At 42.8% G+C, this 13,804-nt stretch overlaps 1 protein-coding gene across 1 annotated transcript; it reads left to right on the top strand.

The window, feature by feature from the left end:
- The first annotated feature begins 8,058 nt into the window (after nucleotides 1-8,058).
- Nucleotides 8,059-13,437, top strand: LOC142384544 (uncharacterized). Its single transcript, XM_075470847.1, has 3 exons — nucleotides 8,059-8,775; nucleotides 9,196-9,355; nucleotides 13,319-13,437. The coding sequence occupies exons 1-3, from the start codon at nucleotides 8,059-8,061 to the stop codon at nucleotides 13,435-13,437; spliced, it is 996 nt and encodes a 331-aa protein (XP_075326962.1).
- The last annotated feature ends 367 nt before the right edge of the window (nucleotides 13,438-13,804 follow it).

Below are 13,804 nucleotides of genomic sequence, written 5' to 3'. Positions count from 1 at the left end.
AGAGGTTGAATCTTAAACTTTCTCTTTTCATTTTCTTTTCATAGGGACTGAGTTCAAGCCTTTTCCAGGTTCCACTCAATTTTTCTCAGTCTTCAAAGTTTGAAACCAACAAGTCGGAGACTTTATTGGGATACAGAGCATGAGACAGAACACCAAGCAGCTGAACAAACCAGAGACAGTTGATGAGCAAAGCTGCTTCACAGGAAACATGTTGGAAGACTAAAAGATAGTGTCTGTGGTCGTCAGTCTCAGGTAAAAAGTGCCAAGAAAGCAGCACAAAGCAGCAGAGGCATCGCTCAGAGGGGCAATAAACTGCTTTGGGACTCGGAGATCATATGTTCAAGTCCTACGAGAGCTGCTTAAAGAGTTTAAATGTCTCCAGCTTTTAGAGGCCAAAGCAAAGAGTGAAAAGCTTTAAGGTGGAAAGTTTCATTCTCTGATTTAATGTCTCAAACTGGTACTGAGCAGCTTTTAGTTTGTCAAGATGAGGGATCAAAGCTCCTAAAGAAATAAACTCTGAAAATTAAATAAAATAAAATTAAATAAAATAAACTCTCAGCGTAGCTCAGGATGATGGGATGCTGCCTGGGGTTGGACTCATCATCACTGGATAATCAGTGATGCCGGTAACGCGTTACTGTAGTCGGACTACTTTTTTCAGTAACGAGTAGTCTAACTCAACCACTATTTCAAAACTAGTAGTCGGATTGAAGTTACTTATCTAAAACATCGTACGTTACTATTTCTGCATTTCGGGGGAACGTATACCCCATAGCGGCCGTCCACGGCCGTCCTTTATTTTCCTGTAACGGCCGCCGCCGGCCGGCATGTTATAGTGACCATACAAAAGCTAACATGTTATTTCTGAATGTTACTTACAAGCCCAATACATATATTTGACTTGTAAACATATATTCATGATTATAACCATACATTTGTATTGAAATAATTTGGGATAATTTCGTTTTCTTATGAGTTATATCAGTGTCCGCAACGGAGGGAGCGGGGTTCGCCTGACGTCACTCGTTGTTTTACATCTACCTACCCAGTAAAACTGATCTGTCCCACTAAAATGTGAAACACCAGCCTTATCATTTGTTACATTTTACTCACTTTCCCTAATCATTTTCAATAAATACACCAGTCTAAACCACAGTTTTCATCAGTGCCTGTCACAGACGATAGTTGATAGGTTTAGCTATTCGTGCTAACTTTATAACATATAGCCTACGTTTCAGGCAGTGCTATGGAGAGGGCTAGCTAGCTGTTTATCTTACCTGGTCGCAATTGATGACTCAAAGATGACTTGTTAATGTCTTTGTACTGTATTACATCTTCTAGTACCTATATACGATATCTGAATGAGTGTACGGGTGTTTATCTATATGTATACTTCATCAGTTGTAGCTTTGGGTAATCCAGTAACAGCTGCAGTTTGGGGGGGGGGGGCGTTATGTATTACTTTTTTACGTAAGAGGGTTTTTTATATTTTAAGTAAAGTCAAGAAAGACTGTCTTATTTATTTTTTATTTAAAATACATGTAAGCCTATTTCAAGAAAAAGTTGCAAATGTCAGTGTCATTTTTGATGTTCCGGTTAAAATACATGTCAATAAAGTGAGTATTGGCAGAACTGGTAGTCATTTTCATGTTATAGGGGCGGGGGATCAGCCTCTGCTGAAAGTAACTAAAAGTAATCTAACTTAGTTACTTTTAAAAGCAAGTAGTCAGTAACTTAACTAAGTTACTTTTTAAAGAAGTAGTCAGTAGTCGGATTACTGTTTCAAAGTAACTATGGCAACACTGCTAATAATTCATGTAAAGACGTAACCTAAACTACGTGCACAGAGACTCAGATTCCCACAATTCTTAGTGCGCGCTATTTAGTGTGAAGCACTAAAGTTCTATGAAAGTATGAAGTTTGTCCTTTCCACCTGGAGAAAATGAGCAGATTTCTCTGTTCAGGCGGAGGATGTATCAGTATTTACTATGTAAGTCGGGTTTAAAGGCCGGTAAATACTCCACATGAGGAGAAGTTGGATCGTTTAAGGCCCCACCCACTGCAGCCACATCACGCACGCTAAGCATTGTGGGAATCTGACAGAAACAACAACACAGAGGAGGAGAACATGTTTGAAGTTTGAGGAAGACTGGATGACTAAACAAATTTGGTCTGTTGGACACATAATGGATGATAATGGAAACATACTTGAATTGAATGATTTTAACGCTAAATATAGCATGAGTTGTTCCAGTGAGACTTATAGGAAAGTCATACAGAATACAGTGAACCCTCGTTCACCCTCGTACAAAGTACAGTAGGACAAATAGTGACTCGTGTGTATTTCACTGCTCTTCTGACTGAGCCGCTGCATCCTGACTCCGCTCTGTAGCGTTTTCTTCTTCTAAAGCCCGCGGTGCAGGTGTGTTTTTTCGAGAGAAGAACATAGTTATCAGTAGTTGTTGTTGCTCTTTTTTTTTCTTCTGGGCAAAAAAGATTTTTATATACCGACATTTCACCATCGATTATGTTTGAGAACTGTAATGAACGTGTACGTGTACATATTAAACCGCAACACTATTGACACACAGGTAGAGAAGAAGCGGAGAGACTGTTTAGCCAATCAGAATCCAGAACACGATGCAAATCCGTGAAGCAGCGAGACCGTGAAAGGTGAACCGCGTTATAGCGAGGGTTCACTGTATCCCAAAAGTCCTTATCCAATCAAAAAAGAACAATGGACTTCATGCAAGAACATTTTCGTATTTTTATTCTAAATTTCTCTCACTTTTTTCGTAAGAAGGTCTCGTACGAACACGCCACGTCAGATTCAACAAATGCTCTTAACTTCGGAAAAAGTGTGTAAACGACCTGCGTAAATGATGAATCCCACCCGTGCGTATTTAAGGGGCACGTGCACGAGGATAGTAAATTTGCATACTCAAGCAAGGAAGTGGGACGTGTTGAGCCACAAGAACTACATGATACCCACCCACTGGCAGACCTCCAGATTAGAATCACTTTGAAAAGATTTGTCCATGTTTAAAGGGTGAGGCCTCTGAATGTGAGAAGTTCTTTTAGTAAGTGGGAAAACAAAAGCCAGACTCATACAACACTCTTGTGTTCTCAAAACATTTATTTTACACTGTAAGCCAAAATGGTGTCATCGATTTATTAAAAATTGATTTAATGTCATCATTGTGATTTGTAAGAAATGTGTTGTAGAAGCTGTTCAGCAGTGAAACGTGCAGCATCGAAGAAGACGACGTGTCCGGATATGTCCCGAAGACCATATCAGCGTCGTGTTTTCCTCCAGCTGACGTGGCAAATGTGAATAAAGGCAACCGTCCTCATGTATAATGCACGCGGTTCACCCACCGGGGGGGCAACCACCATTCTGACAAGGCTTTCCATATCAGGAAATGTGCGTCACTCAACAGGTGAGTCCCTTCGTCCTGTTCATGCGTTTTACATGTTTTAAGACGTGTGTACAGATGTGAAAAAGTCTTTAAAGCGTAATTTAGTTTCATATAACTCAGGTATAACGCACCCCAAAAGCAAATTAATGATATTAACATAGTTTATTACACAAAAAGGAGTGACAAACACTGTTCACTTATTGATTTTAAACTGATGATAATAGGTTTTGGGCAGCCTAATACATGAAATTGGTTTTATTTGAAGCACCGGGACGTCCGACACAGGTGAGCTGTCACTGATGTCTGATCATAAGCGTTTTAGAGGAGGACAGGGGAGGAGATGGCTCCACAGTGGTGGTGATAGTAATGCTGTAATCAGACACTAGTTCACGGTTCAGTTGTCCCGACCTGCAGTCCCCAGAGAATAGAAGCTTAGAATAGAAGGAACCAACTTATTCCAACTTTTTGCACGTGCGCGGACGTCTCAGTTATTCTGTCTCTGCATGTTAATGATGCTCACCTCTGTACCAGCTGACATGTTCTGGCTGGCATTAGTCAGTGATTTCAGGTGGAACTGGAGCGTCTTTGATGTCTGTAATTGCAATTATTAATGTTGCTTATGATGCGTGCGCTCTGTGGAGAGCTGCGCTCCAGCTGGCTGCTGTGACGGCTCACTGACTCTGTGTTTCTGCTTCTTCTGACATGTTTCAGACTCGCCCGGTTTACATTAATACCTGTATGTTGATGTGAGGACTCTGAATGAGTCAGGTGAGTGTGAACAACCTTCTTATTTCACTGTCAGAGTGTCTGAGTGGGTTTCCTCTCTGTGGACTGCAGAGGAAGAAGAAGCAGAACTCAGCAGCTTGTTTCTGCTGTTGAAACCAAGCTGATCGGACGGCTCTGATACAAAGAACTGATCCAACTCGGGTGTAAAACCATCAAGTTCAGATTGTTTCAGCTTTCTGATTCACTGCGTAGTTCAGATTGTTTCAGCTTCTTATCATGTTTTTTATCGCCTCCATAACTCCATCAAATCTTGAAGTAAACTCAGTTTTCATTGAGCTTATGGCAGCCAGCACCGCATCCGCCGTCGCTCCTCCGAGTGACTCCCCTTTGCTAGACTCGTTAGCTTTCTGTGTATCACCGCTAACACGGTAGTCGGGTAGCTTCGGCTGCTTTGACGGGTTTCTTTTCCCTTTACTTACAGTGGCAGCCTCTGGCATTACAATATCCACGCTCACCTTATATTACCAAGTTATGTTATAATTACGAGTATTTTTAGTAGAAATGTAAGTGGCTAGGCAGAGCAGCGCAAAACACGTCTCACTAAGTGGCCGCCATAACCGGAAGTCCTTGTTATAGGACTTTTAAGTGTATTGTGTTACCCTTTGTTTGTTATGAAATAGTGTGCTTCAATGGACACACTTGGGAATTATCGTTACCTTTCAGGATGCAACAACAATAATAATAATAGATCGCTTAATACTCAAAGCCGCTTCCAGTGAATGAAACAACAGCAAATTCCTAACGACATCATTTATTTACAAATAATTGCACAAAGTATTTTACATGACACAACCGTCAGCCGTGAGCCAGTTTTCCAGTTGGTCCGTCCGGTTTGTCGTTCTCACTGTGCGCCAAGTTACAAATTTCGACTGGTGCACGACGCCGCGCCGCCATTTCAAGCCGCGCGCCAGGCGGAAATGAGCGACCTGTTGAAGCTCTGACGGTTGAACCTCTGCAGGATCTCTTTCTTCTTCAGGGTCCGACTGGTTCAAACTGATACAGATGCTCTGTTTTTTAAAACAGTCACTTGCTGTTTGCTCAGCTGTTGTCATGGTGAAGAAGCCATTGAACAACCCCAGGCAGGAAGGGGGGGGGGGCAGGATGAGCATCCTCCGTTTCCTTCTTCTGAACAGAGAACTGATGAATCTGAAATATCAGTTAATAATTGTCAAAATAAGAATTTGTCATAGTTTAAAGGTGCCATGGCATGAAAATAAATGGAGGCTTTTATGTATTTTTATAGGCTTTAGTGGTCCCCTAATACTGTATCTGAGTTTTTTTCCCCAAAATTCTGCCTTGGTGCCGAATTACAGCCAGTCCCTAAAATGAGCTTTCCTTAGGATCCTCAGAACGAGCTGTTTAGGGTCTGCAGCTTTAAATGCAAATTAGGAGGAGAAAGGCGGAGCAAAGATTGCTCTGGTTTGCAAAGAGTCATTTCCATCAGGGGAAAAGCAGATATCTGCGCGCCATAACACCAACAGCAGGACGGCTATCAAAACAACAAATAAGTACACAACACTCACGTTACAGTAAATGAGGTGTCCACTCGCATACCTCATGCTATTCACCGTTACATTAGCGACAGTGACTGAGCTATTAGCTGCAGAGCTAACGACAGACTGACCGTTTTGACTCTGGAACCATGAATGAATCATTATCCTGATGAAATGCACTGAATTTGCAGATTCATTCTTCTTCAGGGAGCTTGAAGTCGGGGGTTTCGGTCTAAAATGAGAGAGCTAACCATCTCATGGGCATGCAAACACCTCCTACAGCCCAGTTGGCAGAGATAAATCGGATCCTGATCTTAATAAGAGCTTGCTAACATGACACACGCATACCTGAGGCTATTAGCTGCAGAGCTAACGATACAGACACTTTCTTGTGGTAACAAGCTATGTAACTATACTGTACATACAGGCAAGCAACACAATTATAGAGCATTAAATTACTTACTTGTCCGAGGTCTGTAGTTGGGCCAAAGAGAGTTGGTACTGATCCAGGGTTCACTTTCAGAACTTCGGCAAGGCCAGCTTGGCCCAAGTTCTGGAAACATTCGTCGGTGAAATGTTTGGCGCACACATACACAAATCTCTTCGGTTCTGTTGTCACTTTCCCATAAAAAACTAAATCTGTCCACTGGCTCTTTAGAGGTTCTGATGCAGGAGCTCTAAACAGATTTTTTACATCCATGTACAGAGCAATGAGCTGGCCAAAGAGCTGTGGGCGGGGAAAGGCAGTTTATTGGCTCTGGGGGGAAGCAACCTCCACGTCATATGAGGCGCTACGTCATAAGCGGCGGCTTTCCCGATCAGGCTATCTACATGGTCACATTACCAACAGCGGAGAATAATTTCCAGTGCATGGTTTAGGTCTATCGTCACTTTTAGCCACTGGGGGACCGCAGGCAGGCTAGAGGAACTCATATTAATGTTAAACAACCTTAAAGTGAAAATTTCATGCCATGTCTCCTTTAAAGTATAACTTTTTTCAGGCTAAAGTTAATTTGACACAAGATTGTTGTGTTGTTACGGTTCAGAAAGAGGACTTTTATGATTCTAAGGACTAACTTTGTTTATTTGCTGCTTCTTTGACCTTTGATCCCCAAAAACGATGCCTATGAAACTTCTTTCTCAGATACTCTAGTTTCACCAGTAGATCTTAACACCAGTGTTATATGGAGAACTGCGTGTCCATCAGGGGAACGCTAACAGCTCAATAAAGGGAGTGGACTGGTCATTTGATAATATATGAGGTCCCAACTGGACATGTTCCTTCCACAACCTGACCTCCACTGAGTGGAATGTAATGGATTTATGTACTTTATCCTTAAAATAAGTAGAGTGTGCTTTTTCACTTTATCTTATCTGTCCCAAAGGATCTTGAACTTAAAGGTCCTCTCCCAGACTGTCTTTGTCAAACATACTGTTTTGGCTGATGGACATGAAACAATGATGGGGGCTAATGAATATCTGATGCTACAGGTGCTCGGCGGGATAAACAGAAGACAAAGGAGGGACGTTGGCAGACATTTTGTTTTTCTCAACTCAACCACTACAGATGGAAAATGGCTTCTTCAGAAGAGGTGAGACGGTTTCATTATGATATAGTTCCCAAAAATGTATTCTGGTCGATTACATATCGGTCACCTGTGTTAGTGCTACAGACCTCTGAAGAGGGAGAATGTTTAGGTTTCGGAGTTGAGGATGAACCCATGATGCTCTAATATCCCTGTTTCTGATGGGATGATCTTCAGTTCTCAATATTTAACAGGTTATTTACCTGCCTCAGTGTTGTAGGTTCCATCAGAGTCCTCCTGATGGCAGATCTGAATGGAGATATGTGCAGTATCCCACTGTGTAACTACAAATTAATTCAGTATTCAGTTTGACTCTGTTACAGGATCAGTTAATAATCTATATAAAGATATTACCAAAGATTCATGAACTCAGGATATTTCCATGTTTGTCTGGTCAGTTTCAGTCATTTTGTGTCATAGATCTGTTATTATAGAGGTGTTTCTATCTAATAGCAGTGAGAAGGAGTTGGCTCATGTTATTGAGGTGCTAAATACATATAAACTTTGTTCTTCATGATCTCTTTTTTTTGGTCTCTTTAGGAGTTTAAAGGTCCAAATACAGTGGAACCTAACTGCCTTCAGGATAATGATGAAGCTCTGTCAACAACAGCAAACAGAGATAAACCACACAGCTGTGACGAGTGTGGGAAGTCTTTTAATCAGAAAAATGAATTAATATCACACCAATGTATCCACAATGGAGTTAAACCTTTCAGTTGTGGACAGTGTGGGAAGGCTTTTACTTGGAAACATCATTTAATAACGCATCAACATATGCACAATGGAGTTAAACCTTTCAGTTTTGGACAGTGTGGGAATGCTTTTACTGATAAAAGTGCCTTAATAACACATCAACGTATCCACAGTGGAGTTAAACCTTTCAGTTGTGGACAGTGTGGGAAGGCTTTTACCCATAAAAGTGCCTTAATAACACATCAACGGATCCACAGTGGAGTTAAACCTTTCAGTTTTGGACAGTGTGAGAATGCTTTTACTGATAAAAGTGCCTTAATAACACATCAACGTATCCACAGTGGAGTTAAACCTTTCAGTTGTGGACAGTGTGGGAAGGCTTTTACCCATAAAAGTGCCTTAATAACACATCAACGGATCCACAGTGGAGTTAAACCTTTCAGTTGTGGACAGTGTGGGAAGGCTTTTACTAAGAAAAGTAACTTAATAACACATCAACGTATCCAAAGTGGAGTTAAACCTTTCAGTTGTGGACAGTGTGGGAAGGCTTTTAGTCGGAAAAGTTCCTTAATAACACATCAACGTATCCACAGTGGAGTTAAACCTTTCAGTTGTGGACAGTGTGGGAAGGCTTTTAGTCGGAAAAGTGCCTTAATAACACATCAACGTATCCACAGTGGAGTTAAACCTTTTATTTGTGGACAGTGTGGGAAGGCTTTTAGTCGGAAAAGTGCCTTAATGACACATCAACATATCCACAGTGGAGTTAAACCTTTCAGTTGTGGAGAGTGTGGGAAGGCTTTTACTGAGAAAAGTACCTTAATAACACATCAACGTATCCACAGTGCAGTTGAACCTTTCCGTTGTGGACAGTGTGGGAAGGCTTTTACTTGGAAACATCATTTAATAACGCATCAACATATCCACAGTGGAGTTAAACCTTTCAGTTGTGGACAGTGTGGGAAGGCTTTTACTGATAAAAGTACCTTAATAACACATCAACGTATCCACAGTGGAGTTAAACCTTTCATTTGTGGACAGTGTGGGAAGGCTTTTACTGATAAAAGTACCTTAATAACACATCAACGTATCCACAGTGGAGTTAAACCTTTCAGTTGTGGACAGTGTGGGAAGGCTTTTACTCATAAAAGTGCCTTAATAACACATCAACGTATCCACAGTGGAGTTAAACCTTTCATTTGTGGACAGTGTGGGAAGGCTTTTACTCAGAAAAGTGACTTAATAAGACATCAACGTATCCACAGTGGAGTTAAACCTTTCAGTTGTGGACAATGTGGGAAGGCTTTTACTGAGAAAAGTGGCTTAATCACACATCAACGTATCCACAGTGGAGTTAAACCTTTCAGTTGTGGACAATGTGGGAAGGCTTTTACTGAGAAAAGTGGCTTAATCACACATCAACGTATCCACAGTGGAGTTAAACCTTTCATTTGTGGACAGTGTGGGAAGGCTTTTACTCAGAAAAGTGGCTTAATAACACATCAACGGATCCACAGTGGAGTTAAACCTTTCAGTTGTGGACAATGTGGGAAGGCTTTTACTGATAAAAGTGGTTTAATGACACATCAACATATCCACAGTGGAGTTAAACCTTTTGGTTGTGGACAGTGTGGGAAGGCTTTTACTCAGAAAAGTGCCTTAATAAGACATCAACGTATCCACAGTGGAGTTAAACCTTTTGGTTGTGGACAGTGTGGGAAGTCCTTTGGTTACTTCTCTGCCTTAAAAACACATCAGCTTGTCTGCTATGGAGCACAAGCATGCAGTGATTCCCAGTGTGATGAAAATGTAACGACTCCACGTGGCTTTCAGAGTCACCAGCAAAGCCACGGCAGAAAGAGACGATCCAAGAAGAATCACTGTGAGGTATGTACATCAAACCCTTATTTTCCCATCTCCTGATGAGTTTAGGATTTAACTGAGCAAGAAGGCAAGAGGCTCCCATTGGAGAAGGACAGCGATGTTGGAGTTTTTTAATCCTAACATATTCAGATAGTTGTTTCTCCTTAAACAGCATGTCAGAAGTGTTCAATGTCATTTTAATGTTCGGTGAAATCAGAACCAAAGGGAATCAACAGTATAAGTAATGTCATGTTATATTGTGAAAGGAAGAGCATTATCAGATACTGGGTGGAGAGAATTCAACATGTTGGGACCAAACAGCTGTGTAGTCTAAATAAAACCACTAATTAATTTGTTAGGGGGCATAAATAGCCAATCCAAACCATCTATTCATTTTCATCCGCTTATCCGAGGTCAGGTCAAAGAAAAAATTGGTCCAGCTCTTGTATATTCTGGACCACATCCCACAAGTCTTTTTTTTCTGAATTCTATCCCCATCCTCCCTGGTAAGGTCTATTTGGGGGTACTGATATGGGCTGTTCGGTCTCTGTATGACCGGTGTCAGAGTTTGGTCCGCATTGCCGGCAGTAAGTCGGTCACAAGCTTTGCGTAGAGACCGAAAGAACGAGATCGCGAATACAAGCGGCCGAGATGAGTTTCCTCCGCAGGGTGTCTGGGCTCTCCCTTAGAGATAGGGTGAGAAGCTCGGTCATCCGGGAGGGGCTCGGAGTAGAACCGCTGCTCCTCCGCATCCAGAGGAGTCAGATGAGGTGGCTCGGGCATCTGGTTGGGATGCCTCCTGGGGCATCTGGTTAGGAAGCTTCCTGGGGCATCTGGTTAGGAAGCCTCCTGGGGCATCTGGTTAGGATGCCTCCTGGGGCATCTGGTTAGGATGCCTCCTGGGGCATCTGGTTAGGATGCCTCCTGGGGCATCTGGTTAGGATGCCTCCTGGGGCATCTGGTTAGGATGCCTCCTGGGGCATCTGGTTAGGATGCCTCCTGGGGCATCTGGTTAGGATGCCTCCTGGGGCATCTGGTTAGGATGCCTCCTGGGGCATCTGGTGAGGTGTTCCGGGCCCGTCTAATACCGTGTTTATTCCTCAGGATGCCTTGTAGTTCGGATTTCTCATCTTTCCACCTTCCACTTGTGCTATTTCCTCAAAAGCAGTTGTTGTTTCAACTGGAGGATTTGTTCTTGGAATTCTGTCTTTTGAACCCTCCTCTACCAAACCAAACCTTTTTGTGGCAATTCTGACAGTCGTGTTTGTCGTTCCCTGGAGTTTTCTGTCTGCCATGTCCTTCTTGGTAACTTCCAGAATACCATCCAGATCATCAGATTTGTGCCCTTCCTTCCCTTTGCCTCCTGGAAGCCCCTTTAACCATGGTTGGTGTTTTAAAGCACCTGTTGCTTGAGCTTTCAGGGCTTGGGGGTTCTTGCTTTTCTGGCGAGATTCCCGGCATGGCTCCTCATGTCACCTTTCCCTACAGTTTCATCTCAGCCAGGTGGATTTCAGGCCTATGGGAGTGTTTGGAGATCTTGCCACATACCATATTTTCCGCACTATAAGGCGCACTTAAAAGCCTATAATTTTCTCAAAAAACAAAAGTGTTCCTTATAACCCGGAGCGCTTTATATATGGATTAATTCTTGTTGTGCTTACTGACCTCGAAGTGATTTTGTGTGGTACACGGCGCTCTGTCAAAATGTTTTAGTAAGACTTTGGTAAACTACAAAGCCGCACCGCAGCATTACGGCTGCAGTAGTCATGAGCGTAGCGGTAGCGGAGTATTATATATTGTGCTTCACCATAATATTACAGTGTGTGTGTATAAGGACCCAAAAATGGCATCTTTCAAGAGACACGCTTAGGACGCGGACTTCAAACTAAAGGCTATCAGTCACGCAGTAGAACATGGTAATAGAGCAGCTGCAAGAGAATTCAATATTAATGAATCGTGGGAGCAGTGGATGACAGAAGGCAAACTCACATTCACCAAGGGAGGGAGACAGCGCGGGGCGACTCACGCTACTATCTGCCAATGGATCGTGGATGCCTGGGCTAAGGTATCAGTCTCATCTGTGGTCCGAGCTTTCACGAAAGCCGGAATCGTCACTGAACTGCCAGGTAACAGCAACGACATGACTCTGATAATGACGAGATGGATCCGGGCATGCTGGATGCCGTAATCGCCCAACTGTTTAACTCGGACACTGAAGATGATGAATTTGAGGGATTTGTGGACGAGGAATGAACTGAAAAAGTGTGTGCATTGTGTTCAATTATACGTGTTATAACTGAACAATTTTGAGAGTTATTGTGAATACGCTACGGTTTGATTTAGCGGTATCAGACTTTTTTTTACATGTTACAACAGAGCAAGGTTGGGAGTTATTGTGAAAAGGTTTAATAAAGTTTGACTGACTGACTTATCTGACTGTTTTATTTCGCTTAATGCGCCTTATAGGCCGGTGCGCTTTATATATGAAAAAAGATCGAAAATAGACCATTCATTGACAGTGCGCCTCATAACCCAGTGCGCTCTATAGTGCGCAAAATACGGTACATTAGGTTGTTTTGATGTAATTTGTGTGATCGCATGGCTTGTTGCCTGCTTATCTGTCTTTCGGGGTGCTCAATTTCATCTCCTCTTGGCCTCTCTTCTGGTTATGTTTCTTTGGGAGTTTTTAATGCAGGTTTGCGTCCTCCCACACAAAAGCTGCAGGTTGAGTTGCTGCCCCTTCCGACCCGGATGCATCTGTCAGCTTTCCCTCCAGTTGATCCTGGTTTATTCATGGTCATCCACCATCCTAATGCTGGAATTCCCTGGCAAGGAATGGTTATCATGGTTGTAACGTGCATCTCTTGATACGCTTGTATACATCATCAGTGATAGTACCTTGGGTCATACAGGGTTTTGGGTCTTTCAAGTTAAACCCCATCCTCCAGGACCACCTGTTTAGATGTTTTTGCAAAAAGCATAAGGTCCAGTCAAAGCCTTTTCTCTGATGTCTTTAGTAAATCTGAGCTGCTTCCCCAGGTCCACCCGCATCTGCTTGAGTATTCTGCCAGGAGCTGGGATGTTCTCCTGTTCTAATGAATGTTATCTGGTGTGATGATGGTTTGAAGAGTTTCCTGTTGTTGATGGCACTACAAATGGACTCAGTGACCACATCCAGCAACTGGACAGACACAAATCAAGATAATATGTGGTTCTGATGCCTATGCTGACCTCTCATGAGCAACACAGCTCCTAGGTTTAGAACTCACTGACGTCTAAAATCAAGAATCTGTTCTGTATGTTTGCCCCATTCCCGCCCACAAACAAATGGCCCAGGTGCTGAAGGCAGCTGCAGAAGCAGTCACCTCAGCTACTCTCTCTAGCAGACACCGCCCCAGGAAGAATCCCATCCCCTTTCTTAGGGCTGGAGAGAAGCCCCCATCCTGCCCGCAAACAAATGCATGTTTGCTGTCCACAGCCTCAGATTGGCAGCTGAAAGTGGACCTTGGAAAACAGTTCAAGGTCCCTGAACACATCACCCAGACGAGACAAGACAGACAGACTTGCTTATTCACTCAGACGCCACCAAGCGGGTGATCATGTCGGAGCTAACTGTGACCCCAGGAAGATCACTGATGATGCATCCCAGCGCATCCTAGAGATGTTTCTAAACTCCTGGACGTCTTTGGACCTTTCATATCTCGATCCCGACTAAAACGCCTCTTCAAGCGGTCTCTGTTTGCTTGTTTGGTTTGGTTTAGGATTTCGATGCCAGATTATTGGCACTAACAGAGCAGAAGCACCACAGTTTGTTTTCATTTAGCTAAATCAGTAAAGTAAACACGGCCCAAAGTGCAGAAATCAGGACATTTCCTCAGAAAAATTGTAGAAAGTATTTGTTCTTTGTGCTAAGAAGGAATTTGACTTCATCAAGCATCAAACTGTGATCTGTTTTCTAACTGAA

This window comes from Odontesthes bonariensis, chromosome 7 (assembly GCF_027942865.1).
Source record: "Odontesthes bonariensis isolate fOdoBon6 chromosome 7, fOdoBon6.hap1, whole genome shotgun sequence".
Taxonomy (NCBI): domain Eukaryota; kingdom Metazoa; phylum Chordata; class Actinopteri; order Atheriniformes; family Atherinopsidae; genus Odontesthes; species Odontesthes bonariensis.
The sequence above is the reverse complement of the archived record's forward strand: the minus strand, read 5'-3'. Positions and strand labels throughout refer to the sequence as shown.